General features: G+C 36.6%; 1 protein-coding gene across 4 annotated transcripts in view; it reads right to left on the reverse strand.

Moving 5' to 3' along the window:
• Positions 1–110: 110 nt before the first annotated feature.
• LOC107676328 (supervillin-like) overlaps positions 111–17,083 on the reverse strand; it is a 52,897-nt gene continuing 35,924 nt past the window's right edge. For all 4 annotated transcript variants that reach the window (XM_016470859.1, XM_016470858.1, XM_016470857.1 and 1 more), the window contains 22 exons: positions 15,890–15,970; positions 14,872–15,016; positions 13,565–13,660; positions 13,368–13,448; positions 12,940–13,120; positions 12,245–12,417; positions 11,402–11,557; positions 10,957–11,093; positions 10,717–10,864; positions 10,457–10,602; positions 9,457–9,632; positions 9,190–9,337; positions 8,059–8,356; positions 7,567–7,721; positions 7,375–7,480; positions 6,317–6,524; positions 5,980–6,113; positions 5,247–5,402; positions 5,005–5,148; positions 4,731–4,852; positions 3,399–3,554; positions 111–714 (listed from right to left, as the gene is read on the reverse strand). In XM_016470859.1, the coding sequence (XP_016326345.1) occupies positions 628–714; positions 3,399–3,554; positions 4,731–4,852; positions 5,005–5,148; positions 5,247–5,402; positions 5,980–6,113; positions 6,317–6,524; positions 7,375–7,480; positions 7,567–7,721; positions 8,059–8,356; positions 9,190–9,337; positions 9,457–9,632; positions 10,457–10,602; positions 10,717–10,864; positions 10,957–11,093; positions 11,402–11,557; positions 12,245–12,417; positions 12,940–13,120; positions 13,368–13,448; positions 13,565–13,660; positions 14,872–15,016; positions 15,890–15,970 (3,234 nt within the window). In that variant the 3' untranslated portion in view covers positions 111–627. The remainder of the gene's footprint in view (positions 715–3,398; positions 3,555–4,730; positions 4,853–5,004; positions 5,149–5,246; positions 5,403–5,979; positions 6,114–6,316; positions 6,525–7,374; positions 7,481–7,566; positions 7,722–8,058; positions 8,357–9,189; positions 9,338–9,456; positions 9,633–10,456; positions 10,603–10,716; positions 10,865–10,956; positions 11,094–11,401; positions 11,558–12,244; positions 12,418–12,939; positions 13,121–13,367; positions 13,449–13,564; positions 13,661–14,871; positions 15,017–15,889; positions 15,971–17,083) is intronic.

Consider the following 17,083-nt stretch of genomic DNA (forward strand, 5'->3'; position numbering starts at 1 on the left):
GGGCCGGTGTCCTGCAGAGTTTAGCTCCAACCCTAATCAAACACACCTGAACCAGCTTATCAAGCTCTTTCTAGGCATACTAGAAACTTCCAGGCAGGTGTGTTGAGGCAAGCTGGAGCTAAACTCTGCAGGACACCGGCCCTCCAGAACCGAGTTTGGGCACCCCTGATTTAGAGCGATCACACAGGATTTTCTGCCATTTCTTTGTTTGCTACAAAGTTTATACAATTTCCAATTATTCAGCAGACTTATCAAACATAAACACACATTACAACAAAAACCCATCGCAGATCAGACCGAATGGGAAGAGGAGTGAATTGATTTCATGTACTAAACATACTGTTTTTGATGTTACATGGACTTACGCACTGCTCACAGACTGCGAATCGTCATACATGAATGTAGTGAGGAGACACACACAGACATCATCTCCACAGACTTTATAAATACATCAAAAGCGGACGCCACAGCAGGTGCATCTGAAGACCCTAAAGTGACCTTTGACCTGACCGCTTACCCTGTTCTCAGTGCACAATCACCTCCCTTAACCGAAAGAGGTCAAAATGCTGAGGTGAGCGCAGAACCGGTGGCCATGGAGGAAATGGACAGTGATAATTAGTCAGGTTTTTAAAAGAGTCCTTTGTCTTTTTTTAGGTTCACTTGCTTCCATCCGGGCAGAGCGTCAAACTCTTCTCTCTTCATGTCTAATACTCTCTGAGAACACAGAAAATAGTGTGAAATAGAGTGAAAAGAGAGAAACACAGAAATATAAATACACATAGACTACCATTCAAAATGTTGGAGTTGGAAAGATTTTCAAAATGTTTTTAAAATAAGTTTATGCTCACCGATGGTTCATTCATTTGATCAAAAACACAGAAAAAAACAGTAATATTTTGACATATGTGACCCTGGACCACAAAACCAGTCTTAAGTGAACATTTTTCAAAATTTATACATCATTATATTACTTATATTACTTAATATCCTAATGATTTTTGGCATAAAAGAAAAATCAAGAATTTTGACCCATACAATGTATTTTTGGCTATTGCTACAAATATCCCTGTGCAACTTAAGACTGGTTTTGTAGTCCAGGATCACATATTATTAAAATGCAAAATATCTGCTTTCTATGTGAAAATATTTTAAAATGTAATTTATTCCTGTGATGCAAAGCTGAATTTTCAGCATCATTACTCCAGTCTTTATAGAAAGTTCAAAAGAACAGTTACTTTTGATCAATTTAATAGATCCTTGTTGAATAAAAGTAATAATTTCCTTAAAAAAAAAATCTTACTGACCCCACTGTTTTGAACGGTAGCGTATGTGCAAAAACTTCAACCCAATCTGATTGCACAATATTAAATTGGCAGAAAAGGAAGGAGAACAGGTTTACAGTAACACTACAATAACAGTGTCTTAGCTAGGCACATCTTGTTTAAATCAGTCAAATAGAAAAAAACCTGACATTTACAGATAAGAGGAGAGAGACTTTGGACCAATCAGAATTGAAAGTGGGCAGGGCTACTCAGCATACCCTTCTTGCTGCTTGTGCAGAAATCTAGATTGGAAATGATGTACAATGTGTTAAAACCAATGTACATTGTCTTTCGCTTATTACAGTTTAATGTGCAGACACAACTTAAGCAAGCCAATCATTGATTGAACAATCTATTCAACCAATGGTCTGAATTTGGGGCGGGACCACTGGTTTGCCAACCACTGGTGGACTTTACATGCACATTGACTGTGATTGTCTAAATTAAGACCACAGAAAGATTTCAAGAAAAAACAGTGTGGACAAAACGCAGTCTTGTTGGACTGAGACAAAGCACAAGTGTACACATTTTATCAGAGTTGGCGGTTTAATGTGCATCTCGGTCTCCTTAAATGGCCAAATCTCACTGAAAACGAGTGACCTTTGGTAGCTCTGTCACAGCAAATCACTATCTGTGTGACATTAACGTGGAAGAGATATGATTTATTACATGTTTATCATGTCACGCCTAGTTATGACACAGTGTGCTCAGTAAAATGTTTTCAGAAACATGTGAAGTGAAGTGAAGTGAAGTGACTCGGAATTATCCCATCCAAAGTGCACACACACAGCAGTGAACACACACACGGAGCAGTGGGCAGCCATTTTTGCTGCGGCGCCCGGGGAGCAGTTGGGGGTTCGGTGCCTTGCTCAAGGGCACCTCAGTCGTGGTATTGAAGGTGGGAGAGAGCGCTGTACATTCACTCCCCCCACCCACAATCCCTGCCGGTACGAGACTCGAACCTGCAACCTTTGGGTTACGAGTCCAACTCTCTAACCATTAGGCCACGACTTCCTCACACGACTTCCCTTTACTGCAATTAGTGCTCTGCATTTATCCCATCCAAAGTGCACACACACAGCAGTGAACACACACACACACACCGTGAACACACACCCGGAGCAGTGGGCAGCCATTTTTTGCTGCAGCGCCCGGGGAGCAGTTGGGGGTTCGGTGCCTTGCTCAAGGGCACCTCAGTCGTGGTATTGAAGGTGGGAGAGAGCGCTATACATTCACTCCCCCCACCTACAATCCCTGCCGGTATGAGACTCGAACCCACAACCTTTGGGTTACGAGTCCGACTCTCTAACCATTAGGTATGAGACTCAAACCCACAACCTTTGGGTTATGAGTCCGACTCTTTAACCATTAGGCCACGACTTCCCACCCCATGTGAAGTATTGCTGGAAAAAAAGCTTGTGAGGATAAATCTGTTCACACTGCGTTTGTGTGTGCACTGTGCATGCATGTGTGTTTGTGTGGTTTGCTCAAAGAGTTCTCCAGGATTCAGCTGGACAAGAGAAGTCCAAAGTGAGCGAGAAACAGGGAGGAAAATAAAGCATAAAAGTGAGGCTGTCAGGAAATAGTGCCATAGAAACATACTGTATCTCTCCCTGTGACATCAGTCCATATCTGAGATACTTACCCACTCAGAATTCCCTACAACTCCGCCTAAAACGGCAAAACAATCCATTCTTAGTATCTAGTCACATCATGCTTTAAGAAACTATTCACAGGCTGAGAAACCTACTCAGTCAATTCTATTTGGCAATTTAAATTTAAAAGAAAAAGAATAGAAAAAATCAATATACAGTAGTAAAAATGGGCTTAAACAGAATCAATCTTATGATTTTTTTTTTTACTAATTGGTTATTTGCATTTTTTTCCACATCAAGCTGTCATCTGGTGCTCAACACTGTATACTAATGTTATTCTGTATTGTCCCTGTCAAATAAACATTTTTTTTAAATCTTAAAAGATTATTCAGGAATGTGAACAGTTTTGCATCTGTTTTCTATTTTCACACCAAACCCAAGATGCACAGGTGATCTCTCTCATAGTAGTGTTTGGCGTTACCTCAAAGTCCTCGTCGGTCAGGTACATCTCGAGTCTCAGCGGGTCGACGCCGTGGGGAAAGGGACGGGTTTTCAGCGTTGCTAGAGGATAAGTGCTCTGACAGAGTCGGGCCAAAACATCCTCCACCAGAATGATCTGGTTACACACCTCTGCCTCCTGCACACACACACACTTAATTTTTACAAAGAGTAAAACCTTTGAAATATGTATAAAGAATATATATTTTTCTAGTTTCTAGCCAAGCTCTAAAATATTTTATGATTCAGAAATTTACAGAAAATGTTTTTTAAAAATCCTTATCCTGTAGGAAGTTTCTTTCTTCTGTTGAACACAGAAGATGATTTTTCTGAAGAATTTTGTTAACCAAACAGTTGACGGTAGCCATTGATTTCCACAGTATGGAAAAAAAAATACTACTAAGTCAATGACTACTGTCAACTGTTTAGTTTAAAACAACTTGAGGGCGAGTAAATTATAAAAATTTGCATTTTTGGGTGAACTATCCCTTTAAATGCACTGATTAAAGTCACGGTTTCAGTCAATGAGCATGTTTACATGCACACCAGTAAGCTGATAACTCACAAATATCAGCTTATTAAAATAACCAGTTTTCCCCGTTTACATGCACACCAGTAACCTGACAACGCAAGTAAGCTGCGTTTACATGACTTCATTAATAAATCAGTTTATTTCCCTGTAGTGACGTCAAAATATAATCATCTGACTCAAGAGTATTCCATACATTTGTCAGTTGTGATGTTAAATTAAGCTTGCAACAAGTCAACTTGCAACATGGCGGGGAAACTTACAGCTCATATATTATTCTCTCATGCAGTTATAAACGCAGCATTGTGACTGAACCACTTCTGCTGCACAAGATGAGAACACATTTTTTATCATTTTCTGAGTCATGAAAAAGTCTGCTATTGCGATATATTTCCTTCTTTCTTTACTAAAAACGTTTGCTCGGTCTAGATGTGCTTAAATCTGCACTAATGATGTGTTCCTGTCATCGAAGCCGACAGAAAGCGGGCTATTGCGTTTACATGCCGTGCGAAATCGGAATAAGAAGCAAAAAACTACCTGTTGCGACCGGTTTATGCTTACGCCATTTATGACCTTACTCCGATAAAAGAAAACGGGTTACCGCGTTTACATGACTAAGTGTGTTTTCGGCGTATTAAGCATAATCGGCTTAAGAACATACATGTAAACGCGCTCAATGATTTTGGCCCTCCAAAACAGTTTTGGCCGAAACCGAAAGTTTGTTTTCTGTTGTTCAAATTTGGGTTTAATCACTGACAGAAATACAACACACGTTCAGCGTCTCACCCTCTCTGTGATTTCAGCAATGTCCTCTCTGTGCTCCCAGCTGGGGAACATGTTTGTGAAGGTCAGAGGCTCCAATCCAGCATGGATCAAGTATGACTTCTGAGGCTTCTTCTCATTATTTTCTGCAAGCAAAGAGAGGCATCAGTTATCTGTATTCACAGCATAAGTGGAACAGAAACTGTATGTGAAGCAGCACATAGGTGCTGATTCAAATGCATGTTTCTGATTCGCTGGAAGATTGAAAGGATGATTGGCTATTAAGTCTGTCAATCACCTGTGCAGTACTGCAACACGGTTTCCATAGCGCACTTCCTGTCTGAGTCCCAGCGGATGCGGGCAGAACCGGCACTCTCAGTATCCTGCGGCCACCAGCCCTGCCACAGGTAAACTTCATGATAGTTATCCACTAGGAACAGAGCTAGAAATAGACAGAGAGGGAGAAAAACATGCATAATTATTTATGACTCATTGTTTCCAGCCTGAGAGAAAGGAGTTAATGTGTCATTTCTTTTTTACCTGGCTGAGGGGCAGAGTACAGATCCTCCTGCAGGAACGCTAGGGAACAAACAAGGTCTGCAGCTCTGGATGGGTTGAAAAACTCCTGCGCCACAAACTCACCCGAAGAACTACTGAGCTGGAACAGACGCGGCGTGAAGTTGAACTTGCCAGGGTCTGAAAAAAGTGAGAAATATTGAAATAAAAACAGAAAAAAAAGTTAGATGAAGCAGAGAAAAAAAGATTGTTGTGATAAATTCATTTGTTTGAGTCTGACTGATAATAGCTCATCAATTTTTGATGATATTCATTTGCATTATGACTTGTGAACATATTGAAGCCCATTTCCACCACATAAGAAAAAAAGCATGCTTTGGTAAATCATAATTATCAGATTAAAAAGTCGCAATTATTAGATAAAAAGTCAAAAAGATGCAAAAATTCTGAGAATAAATAGTCAAAATTAAGACAAAAAGTCAAATTGGAGATAAACAAAAATGTACATTTTGACTTCAATTTTGATTTTAATTTTTCATCATAATTTCTACTTTTTATCTCAATTTTGACTTGTCTCATACATATGACTTTTTAATCTCATTATTATGTATTAGTTTGTCATAATTATGATTTAAGATTTTTTTCTAATGTATGCTAATGGTGCATTATTTTCAGAGAGATCTCGGAGTGAGGAACATACAGGTGCACAACAAACATGCAAAATCATGCATCTCCACTCTCCACTGGTGTGTTGTACCTTGAAGCATGCAGTCGTAGGCCTTGCGGTCCTTCCTGCCTAATGCTTCCCAGAATTCCACTGGCTCACCACCTTCCTCATATTCATGAATGGTCACATAACAGCTGCTGTGAAGTCCCGCCTCCAGTGGCCGTCTTGAAAACACAAATATGAGTCAGATTTCAATCATAAAAACTTCCAATGCAAAATGTTTTTTTTTTTTTCATCTTTCTGAACCCCAAACTTTTGAACATTAGCGTATGCTCTGAACTCAATTTTATAGTATTAAGTATAAATGTGTAAATGTAAATTACAACAAGGGAACTAAGTTATGCATAAAAAAAAATGCATGACTCACTGTTCTTTGATCTTCTCTGCCGCGGTTCGAGCGACATGCCGTGTGTGTGTTTGGGTTTTACAGCCGTGCCACAGATAGATGAGGGCTTTGTTGACATTCAGAAGGACCATTGATGTGCGTGATCGCAGACTGCTGCAGTGACACGCCACTTCCAGCAGATGGCCCTCTACAGGCACCTCACCACGCACACAGTACAGACGCCAATCATCTGAAACACAGGACAAACAGTCAAATATGAATATGCTGGCATACAGCTTCTTGCACAGTACACTATTTTAATAAAGTACTTGAAACTCTTCACACGACCACGTGCTTCAAACAATAAAATGTTATCGTATTACTCTCCCATGAGCACATTACATGCAAGTTATATATGACAAATATGGCTGTTTTTGTATTTTTAATCCAATATGGTGTAAAAAAAAAAATGCTTCTGGTCCACATGTGACAAGGCATCGCATTGTGGGATACACACTGTGCTACACTATGTGCTCTGGTTATATTTGCACATTTTGGCAAAAGTAGTAAGATAATCCATGTGCACAAAAATGCACATACTATGAACAATATGCAGTATATCTATGTGCAAAAAAGAGCTCTTTTTGTGCTCTTTTTCTGTCAGTGATTAAACCCAATCACTGTATATATTTATATTATATTTGCACATTTTGGCAAAAGTAGTAAGATAATCCATGTGCACAAAAATGCACATACTATGAACAATATGCAGTATATCATAAAAAATAGAATCAAAATAAAACACTTGCACATTAATAAATATTTTATTTGTTTACCAGCATGTCATGTGACTCTTAATCAACATTAGAGATTCAATAAATTATGAATAATTTACTTCAATTTTGTGAATAATATGCAATCAAGCAACTGTAGTCTTATTATTAGTATTTTAAAATGTAATATAATCTAATTAAAATACGTATTTTTTGGAATCTGATTACATCATCCAGATTATACGGAGCAGTTACTACCCATCATTTTTCCTAACATACCCAAAATATGAACTAAACAGGAGTGTTGCAAATACGCTAGACTCTTACTCTGAATGTTCTCCTCATCTTCTTCTCTCTTCCCAGAATGCACAATCATCCCCCCGTTGAAACACTGCAGGAAACAGGGCGGCTCCTTCCCCTGCTGGACCTGCATCTGAATATGAGTCACAGAAGCAGTGAGTGAGCGAATGAGAGAAGCAGAAAGCAGTCAAGTGTGTTTAGTCCAGTATCTCATCTTACCTGTGCTCCTCTCTCTTCATCCAGTTCAACAGTCATGAGTGCAGACGTTCCTTTCTCACTGACCGTTGAGTTTCTGCCCTGCCAGAAGAAATAGCAGCACTTCTCCCTGCCGGGACCTGCACTGCGCACCTGATCCGGCTTCTGCCTGCTGCCCACTGCACACGGACACACATCTTTATACCAGCATATATAAAGGGGATGTATTGCATACTTTTTATTTTTCCCCTTTAGTCCACTTCCTGTATAATTTCATTCAAAATAGTGTCCTAACTAAGTGTAATGGCATTTTTTTTCATAAAAATGTAATTTTTTCCTTATGCACACTAAAATCAAAAATTATACGGAACAGCACAATAAAAGACAACAACAGCAATTAATCAAAAACATCCTATTCCACTAAACAAACAGGTCTATATTTTTCTGCATGATGTACATAAGCACCTATAGCATTTGAATGAAGCCAAGTTTATTTGTTCCAGTGCCGTTACTAACCTGCCGTGCTCACCATGTACTTCCATTTCACTACATAAGCGTCTCCCTCGTGAAACTGGCCGATGCTCTGCTTTGGCAGTCGGCTGTAGTCAAACTCCAGGATATGCCAGACGTCAACCGAAACGGTGCTGATCTCCAGAGAGCGCATGCAGTCGCCCAAGCTGTTCTCCACCGGTCCGTGTCCTCGACCCACATTCTGACCATCCAGAACTGTGCTGATGGGTGAATGCAGGACCGGCAGCATCAGAGAGGCGTTGTACGCCTGGCACTCAGAACGAGAATCTGTGCCCGAAGACTCCTGAGATGGAAAGAAGAGAATAAGAAAATGGGGGAAAAAAGTTGTGCTCAGATCAAAAGAACACTAAAAGAATAGATGGGAATCAAGAACTTCCTTTTTCAATGTAATATTTTGAGCATCGTTGTATATTGTGATTATTATTGTGTTTATATGTTTAATATTATAGTTTAGTTTTCTTTCTTAGACGCACTAATGTTCAAAAGTTTGAAGTCAGTATAACTTTTTTTTTAATGAGAAATAGCAAAGATGCATTAAATTAATCAAAAGTGACAGAAAAGACAAGAATTTATAATGTTAGAAAAGAATTCCATTTCAAATAAATACTGTTCTTTTTAACTTTCTGTTCATCAAAGAATCCTGAAAAAATGTATCACAGTTTCCACAAAAACATTAAGCAGGACAACTGTTTTCAATATTGATAAGAAATGTTTCTTGAGCAGCAAATCAGCATATTAGAATGATTTCTGAAGGATCAGAAATCAGGACACTGAAGACTGGAGTAATGATGCTGAAAATTCAGCTTTGCATCACAGCAATAGATACATTTTTAAATATATTCAAATAGAACGCAGTTATTTTATATTGTGATAATAGTTCACAATATGACTGCTTTTACTGCATTTTTGATCAAATAAATGCAGCCTTAGTGAACAGTACATTCCTTTCAAAAACACTTAAAAATAGTGTATGTTTAGAACCAGTTATGAAGGGGAATCATTATTGCAATCATTACATTGCTCATAATTCCCATCCCCAATAATACAAATCAAAGGATTTTTTTCCCTTTCCGTTTTGCAGATTTTCAGCAGATACTGACACACGCAGCGACCCACCTTCTGCTGGAAGGGGTGTTCGATGACCTCTTTAGGTGACAGTCTAGAAGCATCTCTCCAGTCCAGGAACTTCTCTTTAAAAAGACATGTTTCATTATGTTCGGTCAGTCTGCCAAATATGGCCCAGTCTGGACGACCTTGACCTTTCCTAAAAAAATTACCACACAAACAACTTTACATTGAGATTCTCAAAGTTAAGTGGATAATTAGTGTGTGTAAAACTTAATATAATCAATTTAGGTAAACCCCTGAAACATGTGTGAGCACCTTGGTATGAGTGTGTTGTGTCCTCCAGGGTCCAGAGGGTTGATGTCACAGTTGGTATAATCAAAGGTCCCGTTCCAAAGATGCTTGGCCAGCTGAAACGCCACCTTCCTCTGTGCCAGTGTGACCTCTTTGCCATGCCACACATACACTTCACTACCGAAATCAAACACTACCACCTAACATGAAAAAGAAAGCCAAGAAAAACAAATATAGTCATTATTCACATATATTCAAATGAAAACATCTTTTATTAAATGTAAAAATATGCAAAATATGCAACTACAAAACAATTGAGAATAGAGAATAAGCTTTTTCATATTTAACAACAGTGCCAATGCCAGCATAAAATAATGCACAAGATGTTAATACAAAATATCCCATATGTGTCAAAATCAGATTTGTAGAGCCAGTGTAAACGCAGACATAAATTTAGATGTGGTTTTCCTAAATGGGGAAAAAGTTTTATCATTATTAAATATAATAAAATATGCTAAATAGAAGAGTATAAAAACCTTTGAGAATGTGATAATGTGATGTTTAATTCACCCAATTATATCAAGTAAATTATAATGATAAACATACAGTCAGCTACCACAAAATTCAATTCAGAATTTTAAACTATTTCAACCCCAGTGCCAATGCAAACATAAAATACTGCACAAATACATTAATACACAAAATATATAATGTGTGTCAGTTGCAAGTTACAAAAAAAATTAGATCATGTCTAAATGCAGACATAGGTATAATCAGATGAAAACGTGGTTGTCCTAAATGGGGGAAATATTTTATTTAATAATAATAAAACTAGCAAAACAGAATAATATAAAAGCTTTTATGATTATTATTAAATTAGTTAATTATAATAGTAAATATACAGTAAACTTTACAGTAACAAATTGCAAAGAATGCTAAAATGTTTCACATTTAATGAAAACATGAAATAATGCATGAAGATGTTAACACAATATCTAAAAGTCACAAAATATAATTTTCTGACCTCTTTAGAGCCCAAAAGTGAACTACGAGGCACTTTTCCCCAGAAATCATCATCAGGAAGCAGTTTATGATCCACAAGATGGAAAATACAGTTCGTCTCCACAATGGCATTTTCAAACATCTCATCCTCGTCTGGAGACCCGGCCGCTGTAATCATTACACACACACACACACACACACACACAGTAGAAGGACAAATATTATTCATTTCAATTAGGATAACGGTACATAAATATCTATTTTTGATTTCAGGTCACGTACGTTGGTAGTTGGCTGGTTCTCCCAGGATCTTCCAGAACTCTACAGCTGCGGGGCTTTGTGAGTTCACTCCTTCTTCGATCGTCTCTACCTGTGCTGCTCGACAACCAAGGTCGTGGTTCAGCTGGATGAAAGTGGCCAGTTCTGATGCCTGGATGTCAAACGGAACAATATAGCAGTGAAGCACAAAGACCATATGAAGAATAACGTGCGTAAGAAGTCAGAGTATCAGTCAGGTTGTACCTTGGCTCTCTCAATGACATTTGCAAACTCTCCAGTCCAAATGAAACAATGCTCAGGTGTAACCAGAAGAAAACAGTCACCGCTGTTCAGAGAGGACACTCTAGGCTCCACTAGTCTGGTCTGGACATGACGTCGACCTGGACAACATTCATGCACATATAGTTTAACACACACACACTAAAAAACATACTGCTGCAGTAAAATGTCACAATTTTTCTAGTTATATCATATTTTGTGCCTCCTGTGGGTAATACGCTGCGTTTTAGCCAGGCATTAGGCTAGTTAAGTCATTTTTCTGTCTTCACTGTAAGCCAATCAGAATACATTTGATTTTTGGACCAATTGGATGGCTTTCCAGCTTAATGTGATAGAAAATAACTTTCCATGCATCACTTCATCACATCGTGCCTGGTTAGGAGACAGTGTTAGAGTATTTCAGACTGACCTTTGACCTGCATGAGCATGAGTTTTTTGTAGGGAGCTGCGCTGTTATTGGTCATCTGCTCTGAGATGCTGACACTGCGCAGACTCACGCTGCTGTAGCTCTCTTTACTGGCCAAACCAGCCAGGGTTGCGTCCGACAAACTGGAGCGCTTGCTCACTGGAAAACACACATTAAAAAACACTTTATTACAACAGAAAGTAAAATATATTTGATTACTCTTCTTATTTTGATAGCAAAATTTCATTCACGTAAATGCAAATTTTCAAAGCAGAAACCAATTACAGCAGTATTTTGAGACTACTTTTAACTTATTTATTTTGAATAGTTATACATCACTTTCACTTTTTTCCCTTTTCTTTTCTTTCCTTTCCTTCATTGGTTATATGTTGTTCCCAATTAAAAAAATGTCTGAAGCAATGTTATTTTAGTACTATTTATTTACTCTTATTACATTTATATTAGTATTCTATACTATTACAGTACTTAATATTTTGAATATTTATAGCTTTCATTTTAATTTTAGTTTAAGTTTTGGTTTAAGATTTAGTATAAGTTTTGAGATATACTTTTATTCTTATTAAATTAAATTTTTATTATTTTAATATTTTTATTTGGCTTTATTTTATTTTTATCTCAATTTTAGTTCTAGCAATTTTAATACTTCAAATTAAACTTTTTTCAGTTATTTATCAAGGCAATGTTTCTGATTTTCGTGAAGGATTTTTTAGTTTTTCATCTAATATTTGTATATTATTTTTAGCTTTATGTCCATTGCTGAAAATATTTTTAGTTAATAACAACACTGAACTGAAGCACATTTCCATCCATTGCTTGTCGACTCACTTTTCTCCTGTTTAATTCTCTTGGTCTCCAGCTGCCCCACGTTCAGTCTCTCCTCGGTGTACTCCTGTCGGATGTCTTCTCTTGCAGCCAGAATCTTTAAGGGGTTTCTGGAGGCCTGGACATTACGGGAGGGACGAACGGCCCGCTTGTGCTGCACCATCGCCGATGTCAACCTGGGAGTCAAAGAGAAGCCAAAAGTTAGAGAAAGTGCAATAAGTAACTTTAAACGAAACTTTAGAGCCAAACATTGGTTTAAAGTCACTCCTAATGGGTAAAATCACTAACATCAAGTTTAATTTATTTCAAAAGTGCTACTTTAGAGTTAATTTCCTGTGAACAGCTCAAAGAAAGTGTCTTACTCCGCTTTGGTAGCTATTGATTAATGTCATTATTTGGACCTTGAATTGGATTATATCTATCATACTGACCAAACTGATCTGACAACAATCTTTCAAGTGAGATATTTCTGCTGAATAACACATGTAGCCTATAAAGTTCTTTCCAAAAGCTTAATGCAACAGAAAAGCTACACTATGCCTTATAAAAAAAAGAGAAAAATAACTTATAAACAAATATAAATATAAAATAAATCAGATTTTTTTTTAATTAATTGTATTAAATTAAATTTAAATATTTTTAAATATAAAAATAAATATAAATACTTGTATGTATATTACAGAAACCCAAAATCTTACGTTGGAGTTTGTTTTCCAAAGATGGCATCAAAGTCCTCATCCAGATGCATTCTGCTACTCATGCTGCGGGGAATATCTGTCATGTGACGGTAAAATTTTGAAAAGATCTCATCATCCAGTCGCATCACTTCCTTCACAGCTTTCTCTGTCACCGTCAAAGTCGTCTCCTGCAAACCTGATACTGAGAGGGAAGAAGAGATTGAGATGACAGTGCAATTGAAAGAAATGTGAAATATTTCACAACACTGAAAGAAACTGTCATGATGTTTTAATTAAAAGCTCCATTATCAGCTCACCATGACAGCAAATGAAAACCGCTTCATTTTTTAAAGATTTTGACACTAAATGATGCAATTATGATTTCTACTTTCACTTCTATAATGGGCTTATAAAAAAATACAAGATAGTGAACACATCAACCAACTCGCCTTTACTGTTCAAACGGCCCAAAAACGTCTCCAGCTTTTCCAGCTTCTTATCAGACTCCATTTCTGCTCTGGCCTCAATTTCTGCAGCACATCAGGTTTTTTTGCCCCAGTTATTACGATGCAACAACAAACTTTCATAAATGTTATGGTTTTCAAAAGAGGAATATCTTCATGAAGTGTGTGTTTGTCTAGTGTACCTTCCCGTGGTTTAGAGATAGCTGGCACACTGCTCCTCAGTTTAGCAGAGACTGGAGACAGAATAGGGCTGATCACTGCAGAGGAAGCAGCCAGACCTGACACACACACACACACACGCACACAGACAGACACAGACAGTCAGGTAATCAAACAGACAGATAAGAAGTACACTATCTATTATTCTATGTAATTTAAAAAAATCTACTTTAAGATCTACTACAACTTTAAATTTTGTTTTACCCCATACATTACAGTACAGTGTGTCCTGTTTCATTTTTATTTTGAGTAAAAAATAATGACTACCATGATTTACAGAAGACAACCACTAAAATGTCATTCAGTGTAACAATAGTTTATACACCAAAAAATCTTGTCAGGCATATTTAGAACAAGAATCATCACATTACATTAAAAGACTCTATTTAAGGATCACAGTGCAGCCCCACAACACTAATTAACTGTTATTTTAAATCTACCGATCTTTGCCACTATCCTTCAAACCACTTGGGTTTACAGATTTGCCAGCAAAATGCTTTTAATAATTTAAAATATAATAACATTGAGTATGATTACTTTTTCTTTTATATATTTTAATAAGTACAGGTCAGAATAAGTATGTTGTTTCATTTTTACATAAATATGACTGTTGTGCTGAATGACAATTTCATTTCATTTATTTATATAGCACAAATAAACACAACAGGAGTTGACCACAGTGCTTTACAGAATATAAAACTAAGATACAGATAAAGAAAGAAAGCAATAAGACATAAAAATAAATAAAACAATTAAGAATTGCTAAAAAGCTCGGGCCAGAAGATAAGACTTTGGAACGTTATTTCACTCATATTTTGACATGTCATTTTCACTAAAGTTACATTAAATTAGACATTTTACATATGTAGCCTACATAAAATCACTTTTGTAAATTTAATTTGATGCGCACACCCAAATGGAATGTCTTGTCTTTGAGTATCTAAGTATGTAAGTATTTATATATTTATATACATTTCATTTTTATATACAGTTAACTATTTTTATTGTTAATTTGTCATTTCAGTTTAAGTTAGTTTCAATTAAATTTTACTTTATATAAAATTCTTCAATATGCATAATTTTTATTTTAGTGTTACTATTTTAAGAGCATTTTTACAGAATTTGATTTCATTTTAGTTAGTTTTGGAGCATATACATATATTAATCTCAGTTTTGTCTCAGTTTTTCTCAAACTAATGAACATTTAGCAAAAGCATTTACATTTTACTTAAGGATAATAACCCTGACATGCATGTTTGCACATCCTAACCTTTTTTCACCATCCTGGCAGCCACAGTGTATTGGGCCGAGTCATTGGCCACGCCCTTCCCTGAGCTCTGCCACGCCTCCTCTCGCGTCGAGATCATCTGTTTCCTCTCTTCAATGGACATCTGCCCCTCCCCCTCTTCAAGTTTCTGATTACATGAGACAAAACAGATATGATGTCTACAGATCATTCTGATATGTTTACAGGAAGGAAAGTCCAATGACTTGGACATACTGGACAGATAATTCATATGAGCAGGTCATCAGCAAACTCAAATTGTACAAACCATGTCAAAAACTCTTTTAAAACATTTGAATATGACTATTCTCTTTGCTGTTCATACAGTATTAAATCTGCCAGTCAACGGCAAAAACCAAAAATGCTATAATCCTTACTCAAAGTGCTCTGCATTTCCATCTAAATTAGATTTATGCATTTATGCCGCCAACACTCGTTTAATGAATGCATTTGCCCTGAGTAAATCTACAGAAATTTGGCTGTGCTGCATGTTTCCATTAGAGCAAAAAATGTATCTGCTATCATTCACAGTGAACTGAAGTATAAATTATATAAACTAATAATAAGAGACTTTTATAAACTAAATCAAACAAGACAATTTTTACTCGGTGTATTAAAGCAGAGGTATGTTTTGTATTTATGTAGATGTCTTTTAGCCTCTCTTAAGAGTTTATACAGCAAGTCATTTACTTACATATTATTTGTAACAGCAAAATTATAATTGTGTGCAGTTTTCTAGTTCCAAGGCATACATATATGAATACATACATAAATATGCACACATGAATAATCATGAACTAGATTCACTAGAGTCAAATCAACAAGAAAAAAGCAACTTCTATCTCATCTGACAAAACCTAATGATCTGAACCACCAAACATTCTAGACTAATACAGATTATCTGTTGGCTGAAAGATGGAACTGACAAACCAAGAGAACATTCAGACCTTTCATAGAGTTATGTTACAAATGAAATGGTTCCAAAATGCAAACGCTCTCTTACCTGGCCTTGTTGTCCTACATATTGGCATTTTGGGGTAGATGGAAGAGGAGGAGGAGAGTAAGTGGAGGAAAAGACAGGCTCCTACAGACAGGAGAAGGACGAAACAGGAAGTAGATAGAAGACCAGAGTAAACGAAAGAGCGAGAGACAATGATTACAGGGCATAGATATGAATGGAAGAGGAACATAATTCACAGATGTCAGAGAATGAATGAGGGATAAATGGCCAAAAGGAAAGTCTGGACCAGTGGTTCTCAACTGGATTTGCTTCAGGACACAGATTTTGCATTGGCTATCAAGTGGTGACTAACACAGTGCCAACATTTGTTATTGTACAAAAATCTCAAATTGAAACCTAACAATATTTTAATGTACCCCACAGCCTCAAAAATACACAAAATTATTAATATGATATAAGCTGATAACATAAACTGACCATTTTGGTTTGTATATATCATAAAGTTTTCATGTTCTTTGTTAGCTACATTTTATTAATCATAATTTGCATTCATCTCTGCTGTCCATAGTGATATCAGAACAGACCAGTCACTTATTTTTGAGTTGTTACCCATCAGTTGAGAAGCACAGATCTGGTACATCTAGAAAAGCAAGGCGTTTCATCTATAATGTTAAGTGAGATATTACAGCACGTTCCTAAACATTAGGTTTTAAAGAAATGCAAATATTAACTTACTACAGCCACCTGAAAACAAACAGAAAAGTAACACTTTCCAAATAAGGTCTTATTTGTTAACAATAGTTAATGCAGCTAACAATAAGCAATGTATTTCTACAACATCATTAATATGGTTCATGTTCAGCTAATAAAAATACAATAGTTTACAGTGTATTAACTAATGTTAACAGAAACAACTTTTAATTTGAAAAATGTATGTAAATGTCAAAATACCAAAAAAATATTAAATGCTGTAGAAGTGTTATGTTAAATGAAACCTTACTGTAAAGTGTTACCAACTGAAATGTGAAATATTTTAATAAACTAACAAACTATAAAATAAGGTTAATTTAGAATACAAGGCAAACAGTGTGTCAGATCTTTAAAGGGGTCATATGATGCTTTTTTTAAAGAGCATTATTTTGTGTATTTGGTGTAACAGAATATGTTGACATGCTTTAATGTTCAACAATCGAACTGCAGTTTGCACTAGCAGGCCAGCCAATCATCTTGCAGCTA

The sequence above is a fragment of the Sinocyclocheilus anshuiensis genome, unplaced genomic scaffold (genome assembly GCF_001515605.1).
Source record: "Sinocyclocheilus anshuiensis isolate Anshui unplaced genomic scaffold, SAMN03320099.WGS_v1.1 scaffold4580, whole genome shotgun sequence".
NCBI lineage: Eukaryota > Metazoa > Chordata > Actinopteri > Cypriniformes > Cyprinidae > Sinocyclocheilus > Sinocyclocheilus anshuiensis.